Source organism: Chrysemys picta, chromosome 5 (genome assembly GCF_011386835.1).
Source record: "Chrysemys picta bellii isolate R12L10 chromosome 5, ASM1138683v2, whole genome shotgun sequence".
NCBI classification, from domain to species: Eukaryota; Metazoa; Chordata; order Testudines; family Emydidae; genus Chrysemys; species Chrysemys picta.
Genome location: NC_088795.1, coordinates 41,438,545 through 41,458,676, shown reverse-complemented (window position 1 = coordinate 41,458,676; position 20,132 = coordinate 41,438,545). Strand labels below are relative to the sequence as shown.

At 41.7% G+C, this 20,132-nt stretch overlaps 1 protein-coding gene across 11 annotated transcripts in view; it reads left to right on the top strand.

Moving 5' to 3' along the window:
- The first annotated feature begins 393 nt into the window (after window positions 1-393).
- PRDM5 (PR/SET domain 5) overlaps window positions 394-20,132 on the top strand; it is a 138,322-nt gene continuing 118,583 nt past the window's right edge. For 9 of the 11 annotated variants that reach the window (XM_042842383.2, XM_065596302.1, XM_042842382.2 and 6 more), the window contains exons 1-2: window positions 394-826; window positions 12,872-12,955. In XM_042842383.2, the coding sequence (XP_042698317.1) occupies window positions 734-826; window positions 12,872-12,955 (177 nt within the window). In that variant the 5' untranslated portion in view covers window positions 394-733. The remainder of the gene's footprint in view (window positions 827-12,871; window positions 12,956-20,132) is intronic. The other 2 variants (XM_042842381.2, XM_008169629.4) reach the window with 2 other exon arrangements.

The window sequence follows — 20,132 nt, the reverse complement described above, 5'->3', positions numbered from 1 at the left end:
TTTTTTGTCCTGAGTGCTGGATTTTCCACCACATCCATATTTGAAATCGAAATGCCTTCTTAGGATAACAATTCATAACTTGCATAATCACAATGAAGTATAGTGGCAGTGTGTTCATTGTTGCAGCAGGGCTTCAGTCACATCCATGAATGACATTTGGCAAAGGACTGTCCAATACTATGCAGGATCTCAAAGTTATGGATCTTACTTCTTGAGCTAAACTGGGTCAGGAGCAGCCTAAGCTCCCTCTCCCGTTTCCCTGAAGACCGCCAAAGGATCGGGTCCAAACGTGTGGGCCTGTCTGCCTCTCTGTCTCTATCGGGCTGAAATAAGCGGCGCTGGATCAGAACATCACTGAACTTCCGGAAGATCCGGAGCCAGATCTCGTGTTTTCGGCCAGTCTGGGACTGAGCCCCGGAGTGTGCAATTTGGGGCGGCTGAAAAAATGCCCCCCCGGGCCCTGCAGCCCCCGCCCGCCGCGGTGCTACCCTAAGGAGCGGCCCGTTCTCTCTGCAGAGATCTCCCCCGACCAACTTTCAGCCAATTGGAGGCCAGGCTTTCCCATCCAGCTCCTGCAGCCGCCTCTGACTCCGCCCCTCTCCTCCGGGAGCCAGCCGGGGTAATCCTGCAACCGGCCTCTCTGTCCTTGCCCCCTCCCCCATCTCCTGCCCTTTGCAATGAAAGTCCCTGTTAACTCTTCTCCCCTTTAGCAAGCGGCCCGAGTCAGTGCAAAATGCTGGGCATGTACGTGCCGGACAGGTTTGCCCTGAAGTCGTCTAAAGTTCAGGACGGGATGGGGCTCTATACGGCCCGGAGAGTGAAAAAGGTGGGTGATTTCGCTGCTGCTCCTCGGCACCCATGGGGTCGGCATGACGGGGAGACCAGGGCGCATAGGGGGCTGTGCGCTGTCTGGTGGGTGTATTGAAGAAGCAGCTAGGGCAGTTGTGTAGCTTGCAAGCTACTCCGCCCCCCCTCGCTTAGTTTCCAAAATGCTGGGTTCTCCAGAGAAAGCCTGCCACGTAGTACCGGAGTTCACTGCAGCGCCTTCTCCTCGCTGCCTGCAGGGTTTTCGAGTTCAAACTTAATCCCAAACTCTCTCTTTGCCAGAGCTCTCTCCACCGTCTGCTTTGCAGCGGGCAGTGTCTTGCTGAAATGAAAAAACCTCAGTGTTAAACTGAAGCATGTTCTGGTGCATTTAACAGAATCTGTTGTTGGCACGCAAGGACTGAAACCGTGATCAGAAACAACAACAAAAAGGCACCGTCCCCTAGGGATCTTTGTTTCTTTGGGGAGTGGCATAAAGTGGTTAGCCCAGCTAGGCAAATCCCCGCCCCGTACATGCATAAGCAAAGAGTGGGTTAATCGTGTGCATAGGAAGGGGTTAGTAGGATGTTTTTATTTTGGTTTGGTGTTACATTTTTATTTGTGTTTTAAAACAGTTTTTAAAACCCAGGCAGTGCCCCTGTCCTGACCTATTTCTCCATTTCCATCTCATTTTCCATCTAAATATACCTCCCTCCCCACCAAACTCTTGCTGTTTTTTCACTTTTATCAGAATAAATGATTTAATTTGCTTTGCAGAATAATGAAACTGTGGTGGCTACAGCTGAAACCTCAATTAAGTGCAAATCCCTCTTATTCAAAACAGGTCACATCCCCTGACATCTGTTAATTAAATTGAGAATTCTCTTGATTATCCACAATCTCAGTTATCCAGAAATATTCGGTGTCCCCCATTATATTTAGATAATTGAAGTGGTACAGAACTAAAATGATCAGTCCCACATTAATTTAAGCTTCTACCTTTTGTTTTTCTTGGATTTTTGTGTGTGTCTGTCCCATTTTTGGATCTTATTGGTTTGAGAGAGGTGCTGTTTGGGCTTTCTTGTGGTGTGTGCAATTCATCTGACTCCATAGAATACAGTGAAATTCATCAAAATTATCTATTTCAATAGTCATTACAATTTTGGGCCTGATTTCCCTCTCTCTTAAGTATAAATTTCACTGCTGTGAAACTGGTGAAAAAGAAAAGTAGAACTTGCCTACACTAAGTGCCAGAATTCCTCCATATTGTTTAGGCAGATGTCACCAGGTGGTGCTTTTACACATAGCCTTCCAGGTACTTTTTCTTAGTTTGGCAGCAAATGTTCAATGTTAGGAAGGCATGCTAAATGTTGCTGTTAGTTTTGTTATGCAAGGCTCTGAGTAGAGGTATCTGTGTAAGCAGCAGATGTTGCTCTCTTCCTTGGTCAACCGAGACCAGTGTTACTTCCTGGTGTATGGCTGAGATTCCTGAAAGAAGGACTTGGCCTGCATGCTATTTGTGACCACCTCTGTTCCAGGACTGGTCTACGTGCATAAATAAAATAAATTGTTCATAGGATGTAACCAGACTCCATGTCACTGGGAAGCTTACCTCAGCAGAGGGGGAACAATACTAATTATACTATATAATAGCCATCTATTGTAATGGCCACCAAAGTCATTCCATGAACAATTTTTGGGAGGAGGTGCTGAATGTGAAATTAGACATATATTTGAGTAGCAAATTCTGTAGTGTACTCTGTGTTGTCTGACATCTTAACTGTATCTTTCTTTCCTGTGGTTAAAGTGCTCCTTTCAGATGTCCTTGTGTTATCATTAGTATTGCTAACCCCAGTTGCTCAAAAATAATGTCACACCCCTCAAAAATCGAGTGATTTTTAAAAAAAATATACCATATATACTAGTTCGTAAGCCGAATTTTTTTAGTAAAAAAGGGAAGCACCAGAGAAGGGGGTCGGCTTATGAACGGGTATAGAGAGGGAGAGGTGGGACACAACCCCTCCCCTCAACAGAGGGAGCAAGGAGAAGCAGCACAGCCAGCAGGGAAGATGTGGGTCCAGAGTCTCTGCACTTCTGGCCACGCTGCTCTCCCCCCAGCCTCCGAAGCAGCTGCAGCTCCGGAGCTGGCAGGCTGCAACCGTGCCGTTCGCCCCCCGCCCCCCAGAGCAGGCTGTGGCTGCACCGCCCGGGCGCTGGAGCATGCTGCGGTTGTGCCGCCCAGCCCACTGGAACGTGCTGTGGCCGCGCCGCCCGGTCTAGTCTGCTGGAGCAGGCTGCGGCCGCACTGCCCAGCCTGCCAGAGCAGCTCCAGCCAGGTCAGAGACATCCTCTCCAGATAAGGTGGGAAGGGATGGGATGGGGAGAGTGTGGGGGTTCTGGGCTAGGGGTGGGGTCATGTGGGGGGTGGTCACAGGGGTTACTCCCCTGACTCCCAGCTTCTCCCCCCCCGGCCCCCCAAATTTCCCCACCAGTTGCTATCCCAGCCCGTCAGGGTAAGCAGCTGGCACGCCGGGACACTTTGTTTACTTAGGTTTACCTCTGTGCCTGCGGACGCTCGAGGTAAACAAACCATCTCGGCCCACCAGCGGCTTATCCTGATGGCCCGGGAGTCAAAGTTTGCTGACCCCTGAATTATAGGGTCGGTTTATGAACAGATTATAAAAATTTTCCATTTTTACTTATCCATCTTGGGGGGTCGGCTTATAAATGAACCGGCTTATGATTGAGTATATACGGTAATTCATTTTGCATCCTTCTTAATTTGCCTTTGGGTGTGAGCCCTGAGGTTGCACTCAGGTCATGTTTTCAAGCTTTTCTCTGTTACTACAAGGGCTAGAAACTTCGTATTTTTTTTTTTTTAATGAAAGCTGAGATTCTCATGTAATCTCTTCTCTCTATCAGCTAGACTTTAACTCAAACACCCAATATCACAAAACTCTTGATACAGTCATAAGCATTGGCACTATTGGTTTCTCAGTGCTTTGCTGGAGATGGAACAAGATCAATTGTTGCTTCCTGACTTTCTTTAAAGTTGATCCCTACTGTGTTTTCTGCCATTTTAGTGATATGGCAGTTTGTCTCCTTTTAGTCACTGTTTCATTCATTATTTTTTATTGACTTGAGAGGAAATGAAGTGTAAGAATCTGGTATTAGTTAGTATATATTGGCATATAATAGAATATTTGTTTGCTAGAACTGGTAAATGTGTATATATCTGAAGAAAAAAAACTTGTAGTCATCAAAAAAGGCTGTTACTTGCCTCTGGGACCATTGTGTTGCAGGACATATTGGTTAGCTGCTTACAACTTCTGTTTCCTCTCCAAATCTGACAAGGTTATTTTTACATTTAAAAATGCCTGCAACTTTTAAAAAAATCACTTTAAGATTCAGGTCTTTGGGCAGGTCTTCACTTACAACGGTGCAGCTGCAGTGCTGTAGTGTTTCGATGAAGGCCTTGTCTACACTTCCACTTTACAGCGCTGCAACTTTCTTGCTCAGGGGTGTGAAAAAACATACCCCTGAGTGCTGCAAATTTAAGCCCTGTAAAGTGGCAGTGTAGACGTGCACCAGCGCTGGGAGCTACTCCCTTTGTGGAGGTGGGTTTTATATAGCCCTGGGAAAGCACCCAAGCAGTGGGGCATTGGCTTTCTTCCCTAGGCCAGAGCAAGTCTAGTGCTGGCCCTGTTTGACAGACCCCCTGAAACCTGCTCAGAGGATCCTCTCCATGGGCCCCGGATCCCTGGTTGAGAACCACTGGTCTAGGGTATGTCTACACTTGGAGCTAGGGGTGTGATTCCCAGTTCGCCTACCTACTCATGCTAGTTCTCATCGAGCTAGCATGCTAAAAATAGTGTAGCCGTGGTAGCGCAGGCAGCGAACAGCTGTGGCATGTGCTAGCCACCCTGAGAATGTACCCCGGGGGTAGCCTGTGCTGTGGCCACTGGCCACTGCCCTGCTACTGTGGCTACACTGCTGTTTTTAGTGTGCTAGCTTGATGAGAGCCAGCACGAGTGTGACATACCAGGGTACAATCCAGACCAATGAGAAGCTGTGTCACCCCTGCCCTCTAACCTGGGGTGCCCTTTACAATGCTTTGCTGCTGTATCCTCCAGCCTGGACTGCTCACAAACTGCCTCCAATGTGTAAGTCGCTCCCAGCTATGTCTGTGTGTGCTACAGCCAGCCAGCCAGCCACACCTTGGCTCTTACCAGCCTTAAATATTACCATCGGGTGACCCCAACACGCTCCCAGTCCTAGATTCCCCTGCAGAAATGTGTGTCCTGTACTGCCCAACCCTCTCCTGGACAGTGCAGATACACTGAGTCCGTTATTCCTTTAAGGGAATAATATGCACACAACTTGTTACCCAGACACTTGTCTAATCCAGTGTGTTCAAGCTGAAATAAATAGAACAAGTTCATTCACTACAAAGAGAGAGATTTTAAGTGAGTACAAGTAATTAGACAAAAAGTCAGAAGTAGTCACAAGAAAAATAAAGACAAAACACTTACTGGTGCTTAACTTTTGCTATGAATATAATGTAGTTTAAGTTTTCTCACCCCATGCTTTCAGCAATCTTACTGACCCAAATCTTTAGGTCAGGACCCCTTCCCCAGAGTCCAGTGGCTGCTTCCTTTGTCTCTTCAGGTACAGTGAATGCAATAGGCAGGGAGAGAGAGAGAAGGTGTCTTGGGGTTCTGCCCCTTCTTTTTTTAGTCCTGCCCCCCTTTGAGAAGCATTTCTTGCTGAGAGCAAGGCAACAGGCAGTCTGTGGAAGGAAACTCCATGCTATTTCTTTGCTAAAATGTATTTTTGCCCCCCACCATTTCCTGCCAAAGAATGGCCACTTATCAAGTAATGGTCCATCAGCCTTGTTTACATCTGGTTGAGGCATGAGCTTGCTCTTTGTCTCTGAGGAATTGGTTTAGCCACTCACCAGATTTATCTGGAAAACATACTTTTAGTCATGATCTCAGTTGGTTTATAAATTCACATATAACACTGCTATGTGCATTTTGCCATGATATTACTGATCAGCAAATTCCGTTTTTAAGTGATTCCTCATAAGACACGCCTTGTGCAAAAATATTACACTAGTGTGTAGGATGAGAACGCAGGGGCGTATTCTGTCACAATGAGTATGTATATTCAAGCAGGGAATCACACTCCCAGCTCCAAGCGTAAATGTAGCCTAAAGGTTGCAGTAGAAGTTTTGTGTGATTGGTGTATGAATCACATGTGGTATTCCTGACTTCTTGTCCTTCAACATTATGCAGTATGAAACTATTGCTGCGTTCCACCCCAGAGATGTCTGCGTTTTGATGGTTGGTGAAGTGATTCCTGTAGGTACTTTGTAAGGTGCCTGGGGATCCTTTGGGATGAAAGGATTTGTATAAATGTAAAATAGTGGAGCTAACTGACCCAGGGATAGATATAGTCAGTGTCCCATGGCAAGTCTGTACTACATTGGTACAGCTGCACTGCTGTAGCGTGTCTGGTGAAGACGTGCTATGCCAACGGGAAAGCGCTTTCCTGTTGGCATAATTACTCCACCTCGGCAAGAAGCGGAAGCTGTGTTGGCGGGAGAGTGTCTCCTGCCAACATAGTGCCTGTGGGGACAGCACGAAGCTTGCATCGCTTGGGAGGAGTGTGTGTGTGGGGTTCACATCCCTGAGCGACATAAGTTGTATTGATTTTAGGCTGTAGTGTGGACCTGTCCTTAGTCTGCACTACAAAGTTTTGTTTGCATATGTCAGCTAAGAGTGTAAAAAAAAAAAAATCATACCCCCTAGCGCTGGCACAGCTCTTCTCCCTTGCATTAATCCCATCAAATCTACGAGTCCTGCCCCCATCACTCCCCCCACTCCCTCCCCGCAAAAAGTGCTCTGTCCAGTGCCATATCCTCTCTCACACATCATCTTCCTTTATGACATCCTACTACTTCTTCTTGAGTTGGCCTTGGCTGGGTTTTTTTCCCTTCATTCTTGATCTGTTGGACTCTTACCACATAGTTGTCAGGACTGTGCTTAAAACGACCAACCCAACTGAGCCTGCATTCTCTCATTTTTGCATTTATTGGTATTAATTTGAGCATGTCTCTACATACACATTTCATCCATCTCAATATTTGCCTTTCTGTGGAACAGATCATTTGCTCATATTTCTTCTTTGTTGCTCAACACTCAGGGCCATACATTAAATGTGGACAGACCACTCTTTTGTAGATTTTGCCTTTTAGTGTTACTGGTATCTTCCTGTCACACACTACACCACTTAGCTCTCTCTATTTGGGCCACACATTTATTATCTTAGCTCTAATTTCATCTTCCATTTTCCTGGACTCTGAAACTCAGATACTTGAAGCTTTGCATTTTCAGAGTTGTCTGCCTGTCCAGTTTCAAGGATAATTCTTCAGTGTTCATATATTGAAATTACATGCCATATATTCTGTTTTTTCTCTGCTTATTTTGAGCCCATGTCTGTCCAACACATCTCTATTTTTCAAGAAGCTCTCTTTCTCCTCACTGCATAGAATATCATGTGCACCAAGGTGCCGCCTTCTGTATGTTTCTTGTGAGGGTGTCTAGAATGAGAACAAACACAAAAAGGGCTTAATGCTGACATAGCTGTGCTGCAAAATTCTCAGTGTATACAACACTGTGCCGACAGAGTGAGTTCTTCTGTCAGCTTAGTTAATGTCATTCAGGGGGGTGGTTTAGCCATGCCGGCGGAACTCCTTCTGTTGCTGGTATAGCTATGATGGCAAAACATTTGTAGCCTGGGAAACTGATGGTTTGTCTAATCTTCTTTCCCTCACACACCTATGAAGATAATTATATTAAAGATTGTGAGGTTATCAGATACTGTGATAATGGAGGCCATATAAGTACATGAGATAGGTACATTCAGCTTCTCATCCTCCCTTTGAAAGTTTGCAAGTAGATTGTTTTCTCACTGTCATCCTCACAAAACAAACCTGGTCATGACAGTCAAACTTTCTACATTGTTAATTGCCATCAATAATTAAGGTTCTGCAGATAAAATTATGTCCTCACCTTCAGCCATGCAGCTCCCTTGGGCTGGATTCTGTGTGCTGCTAAGGCTATCTTGTGCTATGTAAGTGGCTGGAAAAGGCCCAGTGGAGAATTCTCCTACAAAAGGGAACTTCACTGGCATAAAGTTGCCTAAAGTATCTTTACTGCCTTTTGTGCCAGCCACTCCCCATAAGAGGAAGGATGAGCTCTGTTACACTTGAGCCGCCAATGGCATACAGTCCTTGCACTGAAGCTAACTTGCTATGAGATTGGGTTGCCTTACATCAGGAAACCCCAACCAACTCCCAGGCCACCTCCTCCTGCTCTCAGATTATGCCCCGTGTAGAGTTATGTAGGTTTGCTAGGGTCTCATTGAGGGCATAATCTGAAAACAATAAGGTCTGCATGGGTGTAGCTGTGCGCCTAATTTGACATGCAGAACTTCCATTACTGGTGAAGTGCAAGAGGGAGAGAATCCAGTTACAGAGCCAAGGATAGCACGCTGAGGACATTTGTTATGGAGATAAGTGAGGCACGGGGAATATGGAGCCTCAGAAAGCCAGCATTTACACAGTCACTTTTAGGTCCTGCCTGTGTGTACATCTAATCTTCATCTCCATCATTCCCTTGGGCTCCAGTCTTCTTGTTTTGCTGCTCTGTCTCTTCCTGCTCTTGTTGTGCCTTCTTTTCACACAGCTGTCTGCAATGACCTCGTCCTCCCTGTGTACCAAGTGTCCTCACTCTCCTCTTTGAAATCTCTCTTCTGCACTCTATTTGCCTTGCTTTCCACTGCTGATTTCTCTTCCACTGCTGTCCATTCCTCTTGCAGCTTTTATTTTAAAATATAAGAATTTACATTGCCTGCTGTGTAATCTCTTTCCTTCTCCCATACTCTTAACCCTCATCTTTCCTTTCCCAGGACCCTTCCTTTGTCTATTATCTTAGTATTCTGTGTTTTGTCTCTTGCCCTGCATGGGCTACCCTTATTGCCAGTTACAGAGCTGGGGAGGCTGGGGCGGGGGGAAGTGATCAGGCACTGCAGGACTGCCCCTGCTGGTGGGTGGTGGATGGGGCCACGAGGGGTGCGGTGGGCGTGGGGAGGTAGGCAGAACCACGATTCTCCTTGCCCCACAATTCTCTGGCCAGAGGAACTAAGCCAACATAAAAGAAGTAATCTGCTGCTGGAGAAGGGCGATCACAGACTATTTTGCCTCTGGATCAAGAGAGAAACCAGGGAACTAATTGTGACAGTCACAGTCTACATGCTGGCCTGCTCCTGGGGCAGTGCAGCTATGCAATGTAAGAGCTAGGTAGTATTATTAAACACTTCCCTTTACTTGGGGGAAGATTGCAAAATTACAATCCTATCCTTATGTTATAAATTCTTTTGACTAGTGACCTTTTAAAGATCTCTGTTCAGAACCCTTCAAAATTATGGAGCTATGCAAAAGTTTATCAACAGTAACCAAAATGATCCATATGTCTACACCAAGGGAGGAAGTGTATTTTTAAAATGTGTTAGCAAACACATATTAACTAGGGTAAACAAAGCAGTTATAGTTTTAACATTTGGCTGGTAAAGTAACCCCTTACCTCATCCAAGAAACACACATTAAAGCTACAGCTGCCTTGTCTACACTAGAATTTTAACATGTTTGCTAGCACGTGTTTAAAAATACCGCACAATTTTTCCAAGTGATGACAAGGCCTAAGCGTATGTAATATTGTGCTTGCTGATATTAAGGTTTAACAGTGTTTTCTAGAACTCTAGTGCTATCTTGTGTGTAAAGGAGAATCTGGCATTATGTTCTTTTTGCTTACAGGAACTAAATTATAAAAGTTAACTTCTTAGCTGTTAAGGTTACCTTGACAGACAGGTCCTATTTAAAGTGCACTCATACCTAGAATACTTAGATATTTAATTGGATTGTGTTGATACGTTTTTATCTCTGATTAGATCTGTGCTTTATATTTCTACAGTTGTTTTGTTCAGTTCCAAGAATAAACATTGCATTAGGGACACAGTGATGGAGAGAAACAGTAAACAGAAATGGATTACAAATACTAGACTGACTGACTAATGGCCTCTAAGCATTGCTAACCTTACTGCTTTAGTATATGACTAATGTTAAAAGATGGTGGAATATTAAAACTCACATTTAGAAATTAAATGAAAAATGAGAATTAAATACTAAAAATAAAATATAGTTTTCAGTCAAACTTTTAGAGAAGGACAATACACAATATGGTATAAGTAGTTGTTAATTTGCTGGGGATTCAGTGCTGAGAAGTAAGGGATTGGATGATTCTGTTTGATTAAAAGCAGGAGCCCTTATTCATTGTCTTTATACTTAGGAGTATAAAGACAACTCATTTATTATAATATTGGTTTGGCTGAGCATTGCAACACAGAGCCTTTTTCATGCAATCAGCTGCAGCTATTGGAGTGCAGTAATCATCCCGTTTCTAGCTTCTGAGTCTCCTTCCTCTCTCATTTTTACTTATGTGCACCTAACTTAACCTCTAGACTTCAGCCTATGCTGCTGATTATGCTTCCCCAAAATTGCTGCCATAAATGCCCACTCTTCCCTCCTAGAGGTTTGATCCTTGACCGTTACTCTCCCTCTCCTAGCTCTGTGGGATGAAATAATGAAGAGCCCCATGGCATTATCTCTTGTGACTTGGTGGGAAGGAAGAATAGATATCCTTTCCAACTTGGGTGGCACCTGTCTATTGTCCCTTCTATGGCCTAGTGTAAAAGGGGACTGAAGATCTTGGTGTCAGGGAGGAGTATGTCCATCTTGCAGAAGAAGGATACAAGGGGAATGCTCTCTGTGTCCCTAGCAGGAGCTCTTGAATGCTGAATAGCATGCTGGTGTTGTCTCTTGGAAAGTTGGGGGAGAAGGAGCCACAAACAGCCATACCTTACACATTTGGGCCTTGATCTTGTGTAAAAAATCACACATACAAAAAAAACCAACATAGAAGTTGCACTGGTTTAACATCACACCTTTAGTTAAACCAGTGTAACTTTGTGTGTGGACTGTCTGTTTAAAATAGCTTATATCAATTTAGCTAGAACTACTTGAGTAAAGTTAAGCATCTGCGTAAAACATTGCAGGATTGGGGCCTTGATGCCTTCTCTTACAGCTGAACTTTTTGGTATGTGTCAATTCACATGTGTATCTTTTTACACTTAAACTGTTCTCAGTTTATAAATCCAGTCTTTGGACACTGCTAAGTCACAGTTAACTTGTATCACTTTATTATGCTTCAGCAGTGAATAGCCATTTCAGTTAGCCTGTACAAGAGTGGAATACTTAACTTCTAGTATGGGAATTTCATCCCACCAAAACTAGTCTGGAGAAGAGAAGACTGAGAGGGGACATAAGAGTTTTCAAGTACATAAAAGGTTGTTAACAAGGAGGAGGGAGAAAAATTGTTGTTCTTAACCTCTGAGGATAGGACAAGAAGCAATGGGCTTAAATTGCAGCAAGGGTGGTTTAGGTTGGACATTAGGAAAAACTTCCTAACTGTCAGAACGGTTAAGCACTGGGATAAATTGCCTAGGGAGGTTGTAGAATCTCCATCATTGGGGATTTTTAAGGGCAGGTTGGACAAACACCTGCCAGGAATGGTCTAGATAATACTTAGTGCTGCCTTGAGTGCGGGGGACTGGACTAGATGACCTCTCGAGGTCCCTTCCAGTTCTATGATTCTATGACTACCTGGAAGAATTTTGAGGGACTGGGTATTATGTAATGTGGAAATGTGACCTGTATCAGGTAAATTGAGGAGTTTCTACCATGAATTACAAATCTTAAGGACTTTTCATGATATCGTTTTAATCTCTCTCCTACCATTTTGTACAGTTGACCTTATATTGCCTGTATTTTTCTGCTGTTTCGAACAAACCTTATCTCTGAAATTTCCTTGTTTTTCCCCCAGTTGGCCTTCTGTGAGTTAGTCTGAGAAAGTTAAAGGATGGAAGCTGAAAAGCCACCTAATCTGATTGAGTGTAGGGTGGCAGGAAAGGGATATGGTAGACAAGAACATATATTTAAAAATGTGAACATATACTACATAAAAACACTTTTTTTTTATTGAACAAGAGAAAATTGTGCCTCAGAGCAAGGAACATAAAGCATTTCAGTTAGGATAATGCCTACAACAAAAAAGTATTCTGAAGCCCAACAATATACAAGATCTGTTGCTGCAAACTGAAGACAACACTATTATGGGAATAAAATCGTAGTTAAATGGTTGACCATGCTGCTAGTGTGATATGTTTGGGACAAAACTGTTGGGGGAACATATCAATTCATACGTTCATGGCTTGTATTGTGAACAACAGGTAATATTTTACAATTTTTATTTTGTTTACATAAGCTTGAATTAGTTTATAGACATGTACATGCTCAGTGCTACTTAAACAGATTTTCTGTATGTTCAAAAACCTCAATGTTAAGTATTTTGATTTGATACTTCAAAAAACAATGTTGAAATCATGCAAATCTAATGTAAACTCTCTAGCTGCCAAATACTTTACCCTTTATAAAGATGCCTGTTGCAAAATACTTTCTTATAACCTTATGCAGAGATAAAATTGGTGCTGACGTTTTGTAGTTCTTTATTAAACAAATGTCATGTGAATTTCAGCCTCTTTCAAAATACAGAAAAATATTATTTGCCAAATGGAGGATATATGTGGTAGGGGAAACTGTTGTAAAATAACAATGTCACAAAATATGAAAAGAAAAACCCCAAACACATTAGCTTATTGTATAATAATGTTTGTAGTTCTACATGATAGACACAGCCTTAAATTTGCAAAGTGGTGTATGAACTTTAAGTTTTAGCCATCCAGCTCTCCACTGCAACCCTGTTTAATGTGTGCTCCTTAGGAGAATGGGAGGCAGATAGAACAAAATTGTCTTTTTCTTCTGAAGCTAAAGTGATACAAAAGATTGTAGTTTGGTAACTCATGCATTCTTTGTGTAATCATTATTTAGGGTGAAAAATTTGGCCCGTTTGCAGGAGAGAAGCGAATGCCTCAAGAACTGGATGAAAACACAGACTGCAGACTGATGTGGGAGGTGAGATCTATGGGGCTGATTCTGCAAACGCTTACTATCACATGTAGTGCTTGCTACCATGAGTAATCCCAAAGTGGTATTACACCCAGTAGAAAGCATTTGCAGGATTAGGCTCTTAATTACTATATATTAAATAATTTTTTATTAACTTCGAGGGATTATTTTGACCCCAAGTAGGAGTTTTTACAAAGCCTAACATCAATATAAATGTTTCTTTGATTTTTTTTAAAATATATTTAAGGGAAATCATTTCCTTTTAAGGGAATAAGGAATAACACCTAAATCCTGCTAATTTATGAGACCCTAAGAATGAAACTAATTGCTATCCATGCTGAGGAATGTGAAAAAAAGTAAACAACAAGCAAGGAAAAGCTGATTATGAACACTGAAGCCTTTAAAAAAAAAAAAAAAAGTATGTTAGTGATGGTTAAGAGACTGTTTGTTATGATTATTATTGTTATTATTTTATTAAAATTTTAGCCTGACCATGCCCCTTTAAAAGTTGAACATATTGCAATGGAAGAGATTAAAAAATTACATTAGGGAGTCGCTTTGTGGCCTGATCATTGGGTTTGAGATACCTAGGATTAGGTCCTGTATTTGCTAGTGTTTGAAAACTTTTTCAAACACTGTTACAGTCTAACATGGCTGTAAGGCTTTTTTGGGCCCCAGCCTCATGCTGCTTTCGAACTGTTCCAGTTGTATTGTAGATCTGTGCTGTAGGTTGGCAGGTAATTGGCTCCTCTCCTCTCTCCATTCTGCAAGTGTAGAGGAGGATAAAGAAAGGAACTTGTAAAAGGGCCTAAAAATTGCAGAAGGGAAGGAGCAGTGGCGGCATGGCACAATCTCCTCAAGCTTTGGAGACGCATAGCTGGGTGGGTGGAGCTCTGTGGGACTGATAGTAAAGAAGAGCCATGGATCAGCTACTCTATGGCATGCTCCCCTCAAGATCCCACAGGTTGCTACAGAAAAACTGCATTACTTTTATATAGCACTTTCCACATTCAAGGTGTTTTAAGCAAGGATATTTGAAAGCAGTATTCAATAAATCTGGAAATGTTTCTAACTCTTCATTGATATGAATTGGGTGCTGTGTTATACAGGTGGCTACCGTTTTTTTTAATGACAATTGCAGTACAATATATAGCTGTGACGGGTTGGACTCCCCCCATCCGGGATGCGACCTGATGTACTGGGGTTTCACTGAGCCTCTCTTGCTCCACCAGCCTGGATTCCCGCTCCTTGTTTTAATGAATTAGGTTCTCCAGCCTCTTGCAGCACACACACACACACAGCTAGGGCCACACCTAGCTGCAGATGCAGACTGACGTCAGCTCTGCGAGAGAGGACTCACCCAGCACTCACGTGTACACTCCTTTTGGGAGATAAACCCAAAATAATACTGTCTTGCACTGTATAGAAAGATCTGCACAGCGCAAGCTCATAAAAATTTGCTCTCTCCCTCAATGTGGAGAGAGATGTGCACAGCTTCTTGTCCCTCCTCCTGAGGTTGGAGGCATAAAGGTTACTATAACTTGTTTATTGTGTGGCAGCAGATGAAATGTCCTGTTCCCACCATGTATTCAAAGAATTATCTATGCATTTACTAAAAGGGAAATGAGGCTTTTTAAAAAATAATAGTTTAGTGTTAACATAGACTACATACACAATATAACCTGGTCTCACCACAATCAAGTTATCTGTAAAAGCATGCTAGAAATCAGATTCTGCATAGCTAAACAACTTGTGAAAGAATGCTAAAAGACAGCCTCCTGATACCCCAAATCAGTATAAATCTAGTGATGTGGGAACAGCAAAAGGTTCACAATTGGATCAAGCCTGTGAAGGTCTTCACCACTGATTGGTTCTCATTTTGACTGGTTATGAGAGAATATATGCAGTGCAAACACTCCTATGTTCCTTCTTTGTATGAGTTGATTCTATATTCCAGGAGAGCAACTGATAGTTGTGGTGTCATGGCAACTGGCTTTATTTCATTGGCCTTCATCAATTTAAAAAAAGTATGAATTTGAGGTCAGTTGTGTACTGAATGTCCTACAATTTGGTATCGTAGAACTATCTCACTTTTTCACTACATTTCTACAGGTTACCTTCAATCAATAAGATATCCTACCTGGGGTAGACTTTAGAACACATTGGGTAGGTAAAGGCACCAAGATGAAGGCCTTCTAACTTAGGTTGCTCAGGGAATGCAATAATCTTTCAAATGCCTTGTTGCTGATGTTTATATTGAATGTATCCTTTCTTTGTAAGGCAAAAAATAAAAGCCAAACACATGTGTTTACTGACAACATTAACATGACCCCATTGATAGCAAACCAGAAAAAGGGTTTTTTTGTGAGTTGTTCTAAAACCATTGCATGACATCTTACTCCAACATAGTTTTGAGAGTCTTGAAAAGATTCCTGCATACCAAATTTTATGATTTCCTGGATGTTTGAACCCAGGCAGTTTGTATTTATTAGAGTTGATCTGAATACTAGTTCTATAATGTAATTTTAATCATGCTGAGTAGCCTGGAGTTGAAATTTGGGGCCAGGAATTTATAAAGTTAAAGGCAGCTGAACAGTCCAAATAGATGGTTATTCCAGAAACTCTGTAGGGCAGTTATAATAGCTTGCTAAGTTAGTAGCCATTTACTTGGACCAAGTGTAATATGAATACATATTTTAGTGACTATTAAGGCAAAATTACTTGAAAGTGTAAATCTGTAAAATCAAAATACTACATTTTTGGAGGCTAACAAGGAAAATGCTCTACTTTTTCAGAGATTGGATAAATATGGACAGTGACAGAACATGTTTTCTCACTGTGTCATACGTGATCTTAGCCTCCATTTAGTGAGACCATCTTCTAGAAAAGTCAGGGGAAATGTAGTCTTTCTGCTGGGCTCACCTGAAAAAATATTACCACCATACGTTTCTGGTTGTGCACAATATGTTGTGGTCTGATGTGGTCTGTGCTTGATCTGTGATGAGGAACAACATTCTGAATGAGCTTTTTTAAAAGGTCACACTGAAAGAGAACTGTACTTCCATGTTTTTCTTTGGTCTTTGTAAAACATAGTACTTAAAAGAATTATTGTGTTCCAGTGATCGGCAGTAATTTTGTTAAATAACGATCTGAGAATATCAATATTTGTGATTGTTATATATACAGAATGTCCTTATTCTGCTTGCAATTCCTATGCGACTTCTACTCTTTTGAAGAAGTCAAACATTTACACTTGCTCATTGAAGAGACTCTCTAAAGGATTGATACAAGAGCATCCTGGATTCAGCTGTCAAATTCAACTCCGTAAGAGCTGCAGCTTGCAATTTATTATTGAAGAGTTAAGGGGGTGAAAAAAATGAAGGGTAGATAACAAAGTAGTTGTATTTTTTTAAATGATTTCTAACTCAAACATTTTCTCTAAGTATCAGAGGGGTAGCTGTGTTAGTCTAGATCTGTCAAAAGCGATAAAGAGTCCTTTGGCACCTTACACGTCTGACGAAGTGGGTATGCACCCACGAAAGCTTATGCTCCAATATGTCTGTTAGTCTATAAGGTGCTACAGGACTCTTTATCGCATTTTTGTCTAAGGTCATCAGTCTCTTGGACTAACTGCATGTCATACTGTTTAGATGCAACTAATTTTTGATGATCTGTGAAAGAGAGCTTTGGCCTCATAATTTTTAGGGCAACCCAAATGCCCTGATGGCATTTATATATTCATATGCTGAAGTCCATCTATTTTATTTAGAATATAATCCAAAGCATGGCAGTTTTAAACTTTGCTTTATTTGTCCAAAGGGAAAATAAAGGCAGAACAGAATACTCTTTGGGCATCGTATTATTTTACATAACTTTTTATCTCGGGAGGCTACTTTAATGTTACCCCCAGTATTTGTTTTCTGCAGGCTATGTGGGAGGGGGGAAGGTGTTGTCTTGCATACTTTTTCTCATTTTCCCAAAACCAAGCAAGTGGCTTTTCATTTTGAGTAATGTTGGAATATGGCAAACATTGTTTTAGCATTGATTTTTGGCAAACATTAATGCAGAGAGGACTGGAAGGACTTAGTCCTTTCCAAATTTCCTAACAAACTATGAAGAAATGTTGGTCAGGATAAGCTGCCACATAATACACTTATAGCAATGAACATTATATATTTTAGGCTTGGCTTCTGTCTATCTGCCAAGATAATGCTGTAAATTAAATATGAGAGGAGCAGACACATGCTAGAAATCAGTCTTTTTATGGGAGCTACTGCTTATGTTTATTTATATTAGAGAATGAAATGAGCTTTTGTTTCTGCTACTTACTCTCAACACTGTTGCAGTGACAAATTGGTTACAGTAATAAGACCTGACTTTCATTGACTTCAGTGGGCTTTGGATCAGACCCCTAATGTTTCTGTTCAAGGTATGAAAAGTTGAAAGTTTTTAATTTAATTTTTGGTAGAATTATATCATCTTTCCTGCTAATCAGAAATGTGAGCTAGAATGGGAGAAGTGCCTTTTATACACAATGTAACAGCTCACAATATTTCTGAGATTTCACAGAAGAAAAAAATCTTGAACTGAAGCTTGTTATATTTTCTTGCTCAGAAGATTAATGCTTGCAATGTCAGTGAAATGGGATTCAGCAATGTAGTGTGCAGTTCTTCTATGACATGATGGAATGTTCTTCTGATGCTTTTTTTCTTTAGAGAATTTTTACATTTTTAAGGCATCTTCTAAAATGGTTTGCTTCAATGACTCTGTAGGCAGCTTTGTTTTCTCCTCTTTCCAGAAATATTCTTTGTCTAACTATTTCCCCTGCCATTCTCACAATCATGCACATAAATGTATGTGCCTGTATTTAAAATTACCACCACATCCAAGCTCAAACATTGGAAATAGGGTTTCCAGTTGTTTTTCCCCTACTCTGATTTTAATTTTAATTTTCAAATTTTGGCATAAATTTTGACTCTTCTAGAAATGCTTTTGGTGGGGTTTTATGGCCATCCTAATTTGACCAGTAATAATTTTTCTTATCACAATTTTTCATCAGTTATTTAGTATAGATTCATGTATTTTATTAAGTGCTTGGTTTAAGCTTGATTTTTATCACCCTTACTCACTTTAGCCCTAATCAAAGATATTTACTTCAGTGGTCTTTGGAACAGGCCCATTGAGTAGCACCTTGCTGCACATTTAGTCTAGTGATTCCTGCGGGACTACTCTCGGAGGTGGTGTGGCTTGTGGTGAGTGAAGAATCAAGCCCTTAATTATTAAACTTCTTTAAAATATTAAATGTTTTTGAAATGGCTTTAAGAATCCGGAGTTGATTGAATTAAGTGTTAGTACTCCAATTTAAACTTTGTTAAAAAAATGCGTCACAGACTGTGACATCTGGTCTTTTCTGTGCTTTTACCCTGTACTACACAGATTTCACAGGGGAGACCAGTGTTTCTCAAACTGGGGCTCCTGACTCAAAAACGGGCTGTGTGTGGGGGGGGGGGGAGAGGGGGGTTGCAAGGTTATTTTAGGGGCGTCACGATATTGCCACCCTTACGTCTGGGCAGCCAGAGGGTGGTGGCTGTTGGCCGGGCACTCAGCTCTGAAGGCAGCATCCCGCCAGCACCATCACAAAAGTAAAGGTGGCAATACCATACTATGCCACCCTTACTTCTGCACTGCGGCCTTCAGAGCTGGGTGGCCGGAGAGTGGCAGCTGCTGACTGAGGGCCCAGCTCTGAAGGCAGCAGCGCAGGAGTAAGGGTGGCAATACCGTGCTATGCCCTCCTTATTTCTGTGCCGCTGCTGGCAGTGGCTCTGCTTTGAGAGCTGGGCTTACGGCCACCAGCAGCCGCTCTCTGGCCACCCAGCTCTGAAGGCAGAGCCGCTGCCAGCAGCAGCCCAGAAGTAAGGGTAGCAGTACTGCAATCCTCCAGCCCTTTACAATAACCTTGCAACCCCCCACAACTCCTTTTTGGGTCAGGACCCCTACAATTACAACACCATGAAATTTTAGACTTAAATATCAGAAATCATGAAATTTGCGATTTAAAAAAAAAAATCCTATGACCATGAAATTGACCAAAATGGACTGTGAATTTGGTAGGGCCCTACTTATACATCCTTACCTTTCTCTGGAGAAAGATCAGCAAGATATTAATAGAAATCTGAGAATTTTCTTTTAGAGACATTAAATTGATCACATAAGTCTCAGTTATTTCATTTATTGTAAAAGAAATTTGACTAAATTAACTCAGTAATGTATTTGACACCACTGTGTTCAAGCTCAGGTAGATATTTTCCAGACATTAATATGAAAAGTGTGCTATCATCCACTGCACACTATAGATATCTTCATGCATTTTAGATATCTAATTATTTATAATGCTCTACTAGGATATTACCTTACTGCCGCTGATGCTAGAACATCAGGCTCCACCTGTCTGCAGATTTGCCCTTCTGTTTAGAGGGCTGTGGGCAGGGAGGATGGGGATCACATCCTCTCTCTCAGTTAAATTAAATCCATTCTACTCATTCATGGAAAAACTTTTCAATCAGAGGAATGATTTTACAAAATTAACTTGATTGCAGTGTAATGGTGAAAGGACGTGTTTTTTGGCCCAAATATTGAGTTCCATTTCCAGCTCTGACACTGACGTTTAGTGTAACCTCAGGCACATCATTTAACTTTTCAGGGCTTCATTTTATCCCTGGGTAATATTGTAGATGCCTGAATACTTATTTACCTCACAGGAGTCTTGTGAGGTTTAAAAACATTTCAAATTTGACCTTGTTAGGAAACCATTTTAAAAACCATTTCATCTGAAATAATTGCCAGCTCTGTGTTTGGGGTATAATGTTGTTTGAATGGTTTTTAAAATCCTTTCTTGGACTATGAGGCCAAACATCACTTGCTGATTTTCAGGAATTGTACTTAAAACTGGGCATATCATTTTACCGGACACAGACTAGACCCATTATTACCAAGCTGGAAAATATAATTTCAAATATATGTAATTATTCCTGCAGTCAGGTGTCAGTACCCTGTTTACTGGCAGGGTAGGGAACATGAACATATTGCCGCTAGCAATATAAACTTTGTCTTCTTTTAAATAGGTTTTCTACAGTCTCTTATGAATGGCCACTATTCAGATATATATTTGGGGGTGTGGAGAATA